Source organism: Accipiter gentilis, chromosome 33 (genome assembly GCF_929443795.1).
Source record: "Accipiter gentilis chromosome 33, bAccGen1.1, whole genome shotgun sequence".
Taxonomy (NCBI): domain Eukaryota; kingdom Metazoa; phylum Chordata; class Aves; order Accipitriformes; family Accipitridae; genus Astur; species Astur gentilis.
The window spans coordinates 16,539,769-16,550,888 of record NC_064912.1 but is presented as its reverse complement, the minus strand read 5'-3'; the positions used below and the strand labels follow the sequence as shown (position 1 = coordinate 16,550,888).

The window sequence follows — 11,120 nt, the reverse complement described above, 5'->3', positions numbered from 1 at the left end:
AAAAAACCCTGGGGGGGGGGGGGGCAGTGGGGTCCTGCAGCACGTTGCCCCCACTGTTACCCCCTTCCCCTGCTGGGGGGGGGGGGGGGGGCTGCAGCTGCCTACCCGGCTCCCAAACAGCCCGGGGACAAACAGGCCGGCTCCCCCCCCTCCTCCTCCTCCAGCAACGGGGCTTTGTGTGAGGCTTGCGGCGGTTCCCCTCCCGGGGAGGGGGGGGGGGCTACCGGACCACCGCGACCCCCGGAGGAATTAGGAGGGGGGGGGCAAGCACAGCGGCAACAGGCCCCCTTGCCCAGCAAAGCAGAGTAAAACTAAGGGGGATCGCACCCACAACACCCGCATCCCATCCCTCCCCGAATTTACTTTGCCCCCCCCTCCCCAATATTTTTTTTTTTTTTTTTTTTTGCAGGGCGGACGGAGTTGGGGGGAGGAGGGGGGGGGGGGCGCTGCCGCGCGCGCGCCGGCCCGGGCGGGGCGGGGCGGGCGCGGCGCTCCTGGGAGGCGTGGCCGGTACGAGGCGGGGAGGCGCGGCGACGTCCAATCAGAGGCTCGCTTTCCGAAAGTTTCCTTTTATGGCGAGGCGGCGGCGGCGGCGGCCCGATAAAAACAGAGCCGGGCAACGGGCGGGAGCCGCTGTGAGCTCTGCCTGCTTCCCGCGCGCGCGCGCCCCGTTCCCGCCACCGCTCTCGCTCCGACCGCGCCAACTCCCCGAAGGTGAGCGGGACCGGGGGAGAGAAATAGGGGAGGGGAGGGAGGGGTGGGGGGCTGTCTTTTCTTCGAGCTCCGCCGTTAAATCGTTGTTATTATCGATATTAGTTTAATGAAGCGTGGTGGAAGATGGCGTGCTCGCTCGCGGCGCTCCCTTTGTTTGCTGGGGGGGAGGGGGGGGGGGTGTCCGCTGTAATTATTTTAAGGGATGTAGAAGGAGATGGCGCTTTAATAATAGTTTGGGGGTGCTGCTTGCGTGGGAGAGGGGGTCGCCCCCCCGCCCCCGCTATCCGTGGGGTTAATCCGCCTCGGTAAGAGGATTGCTGGCGGCCGTGCACGGGGTTGGGGGGAGCGGGCGGTTCGGCTATTGTGTCCCCGGGAGCGACGCGGGGGGGGGGGGGGGGGGGGAATGGGGCGCGGGGCTTTGTCTGCTCCGCGCTGCACCCCCCCGCCCCCAACTGTCGGGGGGGGGACACACACGACGACGACTTGGGGGGGGTCCGCGGTGTCGGGCCTGGGGGCGTTGTCCCCCATTGGGGAGGGGCGCAGCCCCCCCCTCACAGGCACATGCAAAGAGCCCCGGTGGCTTTTTCTTGCAGGGGAATGGGGGGGCGGCACCCCCTCCCGAGGTTGTTGCATGGGAACAAAAGCTTCGCGCAAGGGGGGGGGGGGAAGAAGGGGAAAAGAAAGCCCCCCCCCCTGTGCCCGGGTAGCGGCAGTGCCGTTGTGCAGGCGGGCTGCCCCGGGTAGGGCTGGCACATGTGCCGGCAGCTGCTGCCGTCGTCCCCCCCCCCATCCCCTTCCCCGTCCCCCCCCCCCCGCCATGCTAGCGGATTAAATCGGAGGTGGCGGAGCTGAGCTCGCCCTCCTCGGGGCAGGCGGCAATTGCATAAGACCCTGGCTTTAATCCCACCCGTGCTGCCGCCGGTCGGTGGGACAGAGCCCCTTTCACCTTTGGCTAGCGGATGGAGCGAGGTGGCTACTGCTCCCCCCCCCCCCCCCCGCCCCGAGGCTGCAGGAGCCCCTTTGCAACCAGGGCGAGCACCGGGCACGACCCACGGGTGCTGCGTGGAAGCGCGGAGCCCGGGCGAGGCGTCAAGCCCCGCTGGCTGGGCACACGGCGGGGCGCTGGGGCGTGGCAGCCACGCCCTGCCGGGTGGGGGGGGGGAGAGAGGGGTGTGGCCCCCGGCATACCCCCCCCCCCCCAAAAAAAAAACTGGTGGCGGGCGAGGCCGGCGAGGCGTGGCGCTCTCCATCCATTGCCTTTTATGGTAATAATGCGAGAGGGCGCAGGGACTTCCTTTGTCCCAAATCCGTGCAGCGCCGAAATCTGGTCAGGCGTCGCACCCTCTAGCGGGCGCCGGGTGAAGCGGTGACTCCGGCAGGAAGGAAATGGGTGGGGGGGAAAGAAGGTCCAGGGTGGCATCGCCTTCCCTTCCACGCCCGCCGCGGTGGGGACCGGGCTCGGTGCGTGGTGGGTGACCCGGGGATGCTCACGTCTCTTCTTCTTCCGCAGCCAGCCATGGATGATGATATTGCCGCGCTCGTTGTTGACAACGGTTCCGGTATGTGCAAGGCCGGTTTCGCTGGGGACGATGCCCCCCGTGCTGTCTTCCCATCCATCGTGGGTCGCCCCAGACATCAGGTAGGTGGCTGGAGAGGAGTTCTTGGTGGAAGCGGTTCCCCTAGAGGGCATTGAGCTTCAAGAAGCCCTTTTATTTGGCTTTATCACACGAGAGGCTTCTGTGCTGCAACACAACTGGTGGGGAATACGGCTTCCTGCAGAGCTTTTGTGCAGCGTGTGCTGGAGCGGTTGGCTGAATGCCTTTCTTGATAGGGTGGGGGCAGTAATTGGAGACCCGGTTTTGGGAAAAGCAGGTTGTCCATCCTGTGGGGCTTGCCCTTCAGCTGTACTTACTGCTTATTCTTTGTTGTGCAGGGTGTGATGGTCGGTATGGGCCAGAAAGACAGCTATGTTGGTGACGAAGCCCAGAGCAAAAGAGGTATCCTGACCCTGAAGTACCCCATTGAACACGGTATTGTCACCAACTGGGATGACATGGAGAAGATCTGGCACCACACTTTCTACAACGAGCTGAGAGTAGCCCCTGAGGAGCACCCTGTGCTGCTCACAGAGGCTCCCCTGAACCCCAAAGCCAACAGAGAGAAGATGACACAGGTGTGTAAAGCTCTGGAGCTTGGAGCTACAGCAGATGTTGCTGCAGGCCAGCTCTCCTCTTCTATGTTGTCCTCTCTCCTCCTTCACCACTATTCTCCCTTTTTGCCATCTTTACAGGGTTTTCCTTTCCTGACCTGAGTCTCCTCTTTGCTGGACCTTGACAGGTTTTGTTTGCTCTTCTAAGCTGGCTTTCTCTGAGACTGAACTAGCAACTTGTCTAACTGCTGTTTCTGACTAGACACACTAATCCATTTACCAGCCTTGAGTGACTGTACTGTAGTTTACTTGGCATTTGTTTCGTTCCTTGCTGTGACACGCGGATGGGTCTGTTGCGGTGGTGTCCCTGCTCAGGCTCTGAGCTGGCAGGTGTGGGTGGAGACCAGGCAAGTTGAGAGCATGGACTTCAAGGGGGAGTGGAGAGAAGTCTTATCTAGGGACAAAAGTAAAACCGCTTGCATGGACTTGGTGTAGACCTGTAGTGAGAACCCTGTTTTTTGCCGTTGACTCAACCCCTCCTTTTCTCTCCCTAGATCATGTTCGAGACCTTCAACACCCCAGCCATGTATGTAGCCATCCAGGCTGTGTTGTCCCTGTATGCCTCTGGTCGTACCACTGGTATTGTGATGGACTCTGGTGATGGTGTTACCCACACTGTGCCCATCTACGAAGGTTATGCCCTTCCCCATGCCATTCTCCGTCTGGATCTGGCTGGCCGTGACCTGACGGACTACCTCATGAAGATCCTGACAGAGAGAGGCTACAGCTTCACCACCACAGCTGAGAGAGAAATTGTGCGTGACATCAAGGAGAAGCTGTGCTATGTCGCCCTGGATTTTGAGCAGGAGATGGCCACAGCTGCCTCTAGCTCTTCCCTGGAGAAGAGCTATGAACTCCCTGATGGTCAGGTCATCACCATTGGCAATGAGAGGTTCAGGTGCCCTGAGGCTCTCTTCCAGCCATCTTTCTTGGGTAAGTCCAACTCTTCTAGGATACCCTGTGCCCCTCAATGTTCCTTTCTGTAAAGGGTGGCCTGGAGACCATGGCAGCCGGTTACTGTATTATTGCTGGTCCGTAGCAAGTTCTGTGCTGTCCCACCAGTTAGTCTCGCTTTCCACACAGCCTGAAGCTGTTTGTTTGAGGGACTTGGGACAGTAGAACAGGAGGTTGAGCCTGTCAGAGCTGTGGCTGTGTAGTGCCTTCCCACTGAAGGGGCTGCTGGTTTTTTTTCTTGGTTGCCCATAGTAGCTCCTCAGGCCTCCTTGGCTGTGTCTGAGCCCTTGCTGACTGGAGACTTCCTTCTTCCTTCACAGGTATGGAGTCCTGTGGTATCCACGAAACTACCTTCAATTCCATCATGAAGTGCGACGTGGATATCCGTAAGGACCTGTATGCCAACACAGTGCTGTCTGGTGGTACCACAATGTACCCTGGCATTGCTGACAGGATGCAGAAGGAGATCACAGCCCTGGCACCCAGCACAATGAAAATCAAGGTAGGATGGAGTCAGGGTAACCTCTTGGCACCCCTGTTAATGGTGAAATGCAGAGTGGGTGGAGGGGGGTAAGCTAAACTTCTGCTAAAAAAGATAGAAACCACACTTCTGTGTCTGGTGTGGCCTTAAGGGCCTTGCTCTGGACAAGGTGGCATCTACCGAACCATAGGAATAATGGGATTAGTGTAAATACTGGCTGCAAAGGTGGGAGGAGGGAGGTGGATGTGTGAGGTGTCTTAAGCCTGTTTGGACTTCAGGGTATCTTGGCCAAGGCTAGATAAGGGAATTGGGCAGCTCTGTCTTGCAGGGCCATGCATGGGCAGTGAGTGTAGTATGACACTGTGCATCTGACCGATTCCTCCTCTTCCCTGCAGATCATTGCCCCACCTGAGCGCAAGTACTCTGTCTGGATCGGAGGCTCCATCCTGGCCTCCCTGTCCACCTTCCAGCAGATGTGGATCAGCAAGCAGGAGTACGATGAATCCGGACCCTCCATTGTCCACCGCAAATGCTTCTAAACCGGACTGTTACCAACACCCACACCCTTGTGATGAAATGAAACCCATAAATGCGCATAAAACAAGATGAGATTGGCATGGCTTTATTTGTTTTTTTTTTGGCGCTTGACTCAGGATTAAAAAACTGGAATGGTGAAGGTGTCAGCAGCAGTCTTAAAATGAAACATGTTGGAGCGAACGCCCCCAAAGTTCTACAATGCATCTGAGGACTTTGATTGTACATTTGTTTCTTTTTTTAATAGTCATTCCAAATATTGTTATAATGCATTGTTACAGGAAGTTACTCGCCTCTGTGAAGGCAGCAGCTGAGCTCGGAGGGAGCCCATGCCAGTTACTGGTGTTAGGTTATAATTGCTTGTCTGTAAATTATGTAACCCAACAAGTGTCTTTTTGTATCTTTCCGCCTTAAAAACAAAACACACTTGATCCTTTTTCTCTTCGATTTGTCAAGCAAGCAGGCTGTGTTCCCCAGTGATAGATGTGAATGAAGGCTTTACAGTCCCCCGCAGGGTCTAGGAGAAGTGGTGCCAGTATGTGGGGGAGGGAGGGGCTACCTGTACACTGACTTAAGACCAGTTCAAATAAAAGTGCACACCATAGAGGCTTGACTGGTGTTGATTGTTCATTTTCTTTCTTCTGTGCCACTTCTTGACAGTTACTACATGCTCTGATCTAGCCTTACCAGGCTGCCCAGGTCAGCTATCTGACTGGGGGTGGATGCTGGCGCTGCAGGCGGTCTGCTGTGCGAGCCAGCTGGCTCATGGTGATAGAATGGGGAAGAACTCAGCCTGCCAAACCTGCACAGGTCTCCACAGCTGCCCTGGCTGGAGCTCTCCAGATACTGCTGGTGCGTGCCATAGGGAGCTGCTGGAGGAGCCAACTGCACCTTCTGAAATGCTGCCTTGTGTGTCTCCGTAGCAGGGCAGCGTCACTAGCTTTGGTTTGAAAGCAAGTGGGAGGGTGCTGGTGGTGCCATAAACATTGTTGTGCAAAGCAGCTGGTTTTTCCCTTAGCTAAGGGTCCTTTGGCTAGTCTGCAGACCCTGCTGTGGGGCAGCGTCCCCTCTTCTCCCTGCACCAGGTGCCTGGAGGTTTTTTTTTGTTCTGGTTTTCCCTGGGAGGGAGTCCTGTGTTCAGGCTGGGAGACTAATGCTGTCTGGCATGCTGCTTGCTGGGTGGAGCAGCTTTCAGGTGAAAGCAAGAGAAAGTATCTTGTGAAGTGGAAAAAAATGACTTCAGAGAGCAGAGCCACTGGGCTGTTACACATGGCTGGGCAGGGCTGGGAAAAGGGTGTGGGGAGGGAGGAAGCTCTTGCATGGTGAGTGACCATTACAGCTCCAGGACTTGCTGTGGGCAGTGCAGATACCTGCCCCTAGCCCAGCCTCTGCCAGAAGGCAGGTTTGCACGGCTTCTTGGCTCTGTCCCGATCCTCTGGGCTTTCAAATCTTCACTGAAGCTTCAGCCTTGTTTGATGGACCAAATTCTCCACTTTCATGAAAAGGAGCAGCCACGGTGGGGACTCTCACAAAGCCGTGCAGGGAGCTGAGACCCTGTTGGGCACAGCAAAGCCCACGAGCCCCAGGAGCTGGAGCCGCTGCTGTGGAAGGAAGGAGACAGAGAGGACCAAGGCTGCCAGGTCAGGGACCAGGGAGAGCAAAGCCGGGTGACGCCGTGCTTTGCCAACTCGGGCAGACCAGACCTTGGAGCCTTGCTCACAGGCGTGCTGGCTTCCCAAGGCTCCTCCAACCTGCCTGTCTTTGAAGAGCTAATGGCTGTGATTGTGTCATGCTCACAGCAGATGAAAGGCAGGGAACAGGCTCCATTGGCTCTTTAATCCTCCGTCTGGCCTGATCCTGCTCCCGCATCATGCTGTGTTCAGGGTGGACCTGCTGGTTTCTGCCCTTCATCATCTCCCCAGCCTCCCTCCTGGCTGCCCCGGGTGCAGTAGGAGCCTGGCAGGGCTGTAGGTGCAGACACTGGGCTGTGAGCAGACGAGTTACTGGAAGCACCAGTTTGCAACAGGGGAGGTGAAACAGGTTGGAGCAAGGCCCAAACTGGGCTTATAACCTGAGGTCTTGGGGAAATGGGGTGAGGAGGCAGCAATGGCAGCTCCTGGGGAGGGAGCTGGTGGGAGCAGGGCGGGAAAAAGGCCAGGAGGCAAGAAAAGATGATGACAAGAAAGAAATGGGGTGCCTTTCTTCAGCCCTCCCTGAAATGGTCACTGATCGCTGTGGAAGAATGTGTTGGGACGCAAAGAACAGAAGAGATGATGGTGGCGGTGAGGGAAAAACCACAGAGCAGCAAAATGCCAGGGGCCGAGAGCAGCTCAGGCAGGCAGAGGTGTGGGCACAGGGAGAGGGTGAGCAATGGGCTGGTGCAGAGCCGCTGGGCGCAAGGGAGCCGGGCTCATTTTCACGCTCCAGAGCGCAGCAGGCGAGGCTTTCTGTTAGTTAACACTTTGCAGGGTGTTTTCTCTCCTTTCTTGCTATGTCACTTGCTGTTTCAGGCAACCAGCCCCCAAATAAAATGAGGCTGAGCCTTTCACAGCCCTTCCTGATGCCTCTCCGGCGGGAGGCTGCAGCGTGCACGGCTACTCTGCAGGCTGCTCCAGCAAGGCTCAGTTTATTCCTCCTCTGGGCCATTACATGCTGGAGAAAAGAATGTGGCGTCAGGCAGGGAAGCCTGTGAGCATTACTCACTGCTCCCGACTCCGACAAGCAGGGGGGAGCCCAGGGTGGTTTCCTCTCAGGAACACCAGGCGCTGGAAGAGGGGGGATTTTTTTTTTTTTTTAACTGCAGTTTCTCCATCATTGTGTTTTGCAGGACTTGGTTCACCCCTTGCTGTTTCACAGAGGTGGGGAAATGCCGAGGGGCCTGTCACAGGAAGGGCGGTAGAGGAGTTGGTGTAGCCATGTCCTGGTGCTTGAAGCCACCAGCCATGGGCAAGACTCAAAGGAGAAGAAGTGTAGGGAATAATCAGTCCCCTGGCTACCTCCTCCTCCTCCTCTCCAGCACACAAGTAGCTGGGGTTGTGGGGGGACCAGGAGGTTTAAAACAGCCATCCACGGGCCAGGCAGAGTGCATCCCAGTCTGGCTCAGTGGTGGTGATGTACTGGGATTTCTCAGGCCGCAGAGACGGCAGGACTTAGCTGTAGATCCTTGTAAGCCACCCAGCCCTTTCTCGCCTCCCTTTAGCTGCCTGCGGGGAGCTGGCTCAGCTCAAGGGAGCTGAGCAAACACATTTTACTCCCTTTCTTTCCCCAGAGCTCCCAACTTTCGCTCCTGCTGGAGACAGTCACTGGCACTTCACCTGCAATTAGCTGGTGACCTGGAAAGTCACCTCGCTGAGCTGCTTATGGAATCAAGCCACCGCCAGGAATTAGTGCTGTCCTTGGCAAAGGAGACAGTTGCAGCTCTCGGGATTTAGCCCTGAAGGGTCTCATTGTCTCTTAGCTGTGTCAGGGAGTGGTGACTAGAAATGGTCCCTGGCTGGGGGGGTCCCATTCTCTCGTTAGCGAGCGTGTGCTGCTTCAGGAGAGGAGCCAGCTGGCTGCGTGCAAAAGTCCCAGGAAATCCCAGAGCATTCAAACAAAACTGGCCTCCTCACAGAAGTCCCCTCCGAGGGAGCAAAGCATCAGCTTCAGAAAATGGGCTTTCCGAGGTATCGGTTCAGGGATGGGACTGTGGGTATTGGCTGTGCTTGGGGCAGGAGGAGTCCTGGTCTTTGAAGCTGGTCTTTGCAGAGGGATTGCTGACCTGGAGTCTGCCCTGACTTGTATTATACCCATCTGTAAGCTACTTTAGGAGGCCTTACAGTATTAAACTGTATCAAGTATTGAAAATCATTTACAACAGTGGAGCTAGCAGTTCACCCATGCATACCAAGAGCTCTGGCCACTGTAGTCCGGCTGGGCTTTAGTCATGCTGACAAAAAGATGAGATGTCCAGACCATATCAGTCTTAAGAAGAATCAGAGGAGAGAAATGACCCAAGACTTTCCAGAGGGAAAACTATAAAATCCCCAGGCTAGTCTGGCCTTGAAGAGTTAAGGCATTTTTGTCTTATACAGAACAAAATATCTTGATACTAGCATTAATTTGTTTGTTTGCCCTCCTGGACTGGGACAGCATGGTATGTGCCTGCCTTCTTTGGGCTAAGAAAACTGTGTATTACTCATAAGATGAACAAAGTCTGCCCTGAGATGGCCCAGCCCCGAACTGAACCCATCTTCACAGAAGGCTCCCAAGGGCCCACACTGAGAAGAGTGTTCCTGAAGTGAGGTACAGCAGAGACGGTTTCTCCTCTCACTGGCTGGCCACCTCCCAGTGACCATCATGTGAAATGCCAGAGTTTGGTGTAGCTGCTCGTTTCCTTTCTCCTTCACTGCCCATCTGATGCCCTGGCGCTGCCTTGTGTTTAACCTCCGTGTCTTATCTATACCACCACATTGCTCTTTTATTTGGTGGATCATGAGTCCAAGTGCAGCTCCTCTTACGAACTGCTGGGAGCCTGGTTTCTCCTTGGGAGGTTCTTATACCTATCTCTGTTCCCAGTTCTTATTTGGGGTTGTCAACTGCTGTCTGGTCCATGTACGCCCCAGGGCTGGAGGGAACCTGTGGCTAGCCCTAATGCAGGCTGCTCCAGCCGATCTGGCTCTCTGGGCAGGGCTTTTACTTTGCTTATGGGCCTTGCTGATGATTTTATTTAACATTTGCATTGGAAATGCAGGTCTCCTCCACCCCGGTCTCTGCTTTCTCTGCTGACTGCAAATATGGTAGGTTGGTATTTTTCCCAGATGTCAAACAAGTTGGTCTTGACTGAAGAGCCTCCGGATTTAATTTGTCATTACCTTCTATTTAAGTGAAACACATGACAAACAAAGCAGGTACAGATTCTCTAACCGAGGCTCTCCCTCATCTGAGGACTGAGGGGTTTTCCTCTTCAACTCCAGAGCCTTCTCACAGGCCTAGAAGCAAAATAGGTAATGAAGACTTGAGGCACTTGCTATTTCTAAGTGAAACCCCCAACCTACCCCTAATCTAATTCCTGGCCTTAAATGGCAACAATCAAGCAGGAAGAAACCAGCAACCTATTCATCTTCCTTTGTGGGTCATCTTTAAAACAGATTTTCTATGAACAAAATTCCCGAAGCATACACGTAACTGGAAATTCCAGCGCTCTGGTCCTGTCTGTACTTGAGATTTGGGATGAGGAGCTACTAGTAACAGTGCTGAGCCAACTGCTCCCCTTGGACGTTGCTGTGTGCAATGGCTGCGCGCACAGCAGCCCTGGATGACTTTTGCACGGCCCTCTCCGCATCGGTGAAGCGGAGGATCGTATCTCAAGCCCACAGCCCAAGTTAGAATATTTAGCCTGCTTAGAGCCCAGATTGATGATCATCGCACACATGACCAGCGAACCTGAAACCGACAGGTTTATATTTAGGGTTTTCCTGGGAGGAAGAGACTGGTACCTGCAGCCCCCTTGTTAGCACCAAGCCGTTCAGGCTCATGGGTATCCCGTCTTCCGCACCCTGGCTGCTTCCAACCCACAGCATGAACCAGGAGAGGGTTCTTCTCACAAATGCCCCGCCACCTCCCCAGAAAACCAGGGTGCTAACACAGCCAGCGCCCCGGGGGCCGCACAACAGCCCGGGGTGGGGATGTCCCACCAAACCGGTGGGGCTCCCTCTGCTCCCCGCTGAGTCACTGCTGTGCCCCGTGGCTCCTTGCAGGGCAGATTTACATTTTCAGAGCCGACTCAGGGCTTTGTGGAGCTCGGACCTGACATGAATCAGCTGCCGGGGTGGCAGAGGGCCCGTGGCTGGGAGCTGCTGCTGCTGCTGCTGAGGGGGGAGGAGGCCGAGCGGGCGCTCGCCTGGCTCCTGCCGTCCCCGATGCCTCAGCACCGGTGTCCTTGGGGCAGAGGCGAGGCAGCCAGGCTGCTGCCCGCTGAACAATTCGGATTTCGCCTCCGCAGAGACCTGCCGCCCTCAAGATGAGGGCGTCCTCAGAGACAACCGAGGCGAGCGTCCCAACATGGACCCGCCACTCCCATCATGGCGGCGGCGGCGCCGCTCTCAAGATGGCGCCGAACACCGGCTGGTACCGCCCCTCCTTCCCGCCGCACGCCAGGCCACGCTCAAGATGGCGGCGCCGGGCGGCCGAGGGGACGGCGGGGGTGTGGCGAGCCGCGGAAGCCGGGTCATGGCAGCGCCGGAAGAA

The 11,120-nt window shown here is 56.3% G+C and overlaps 1 protein-coding gene across 2 annotated transcripts; it reads left to right on the top strand.

Annotated features, from left to right (window-relative positions):
• Positions 1–596: 596 nt before the first annotated feature.
• On the top strand, positions 597–5,505 carry ACTB (actin beta). 2 transcript variants are annotated; one of them, XM_049835529.1, is made up of 6 exons: positions 597–714; positions 2,225–2,353; positions 2,648–2,887; positions 3,418–3,856; positions 4,198–4,379; positions 4,754–5,505. In XM_049835529.1, exons 2-6 carry the CDS (start codon positions 2,231–2,233, stop codon positions 4,895–4,897), a joined length of 1,128 nt encoding a protein of 375 aa, XP_049691486.1. In that variant the 5' UTR covers positions 597–714; positions 2,225–2,230; the 3' UTR covers positions 4,898–5,505. The 2 variants fall into 2 exon arrangements, with proteins under 2 accessions (XP_049691486.1, XP_049691487.1); XM_049835530.1 differs by having other exon boundaries at positions 616–714; positions 2,229–2,353.
• Positions 5,506–11,120: the final 5,615 nt, after the last annotated feature.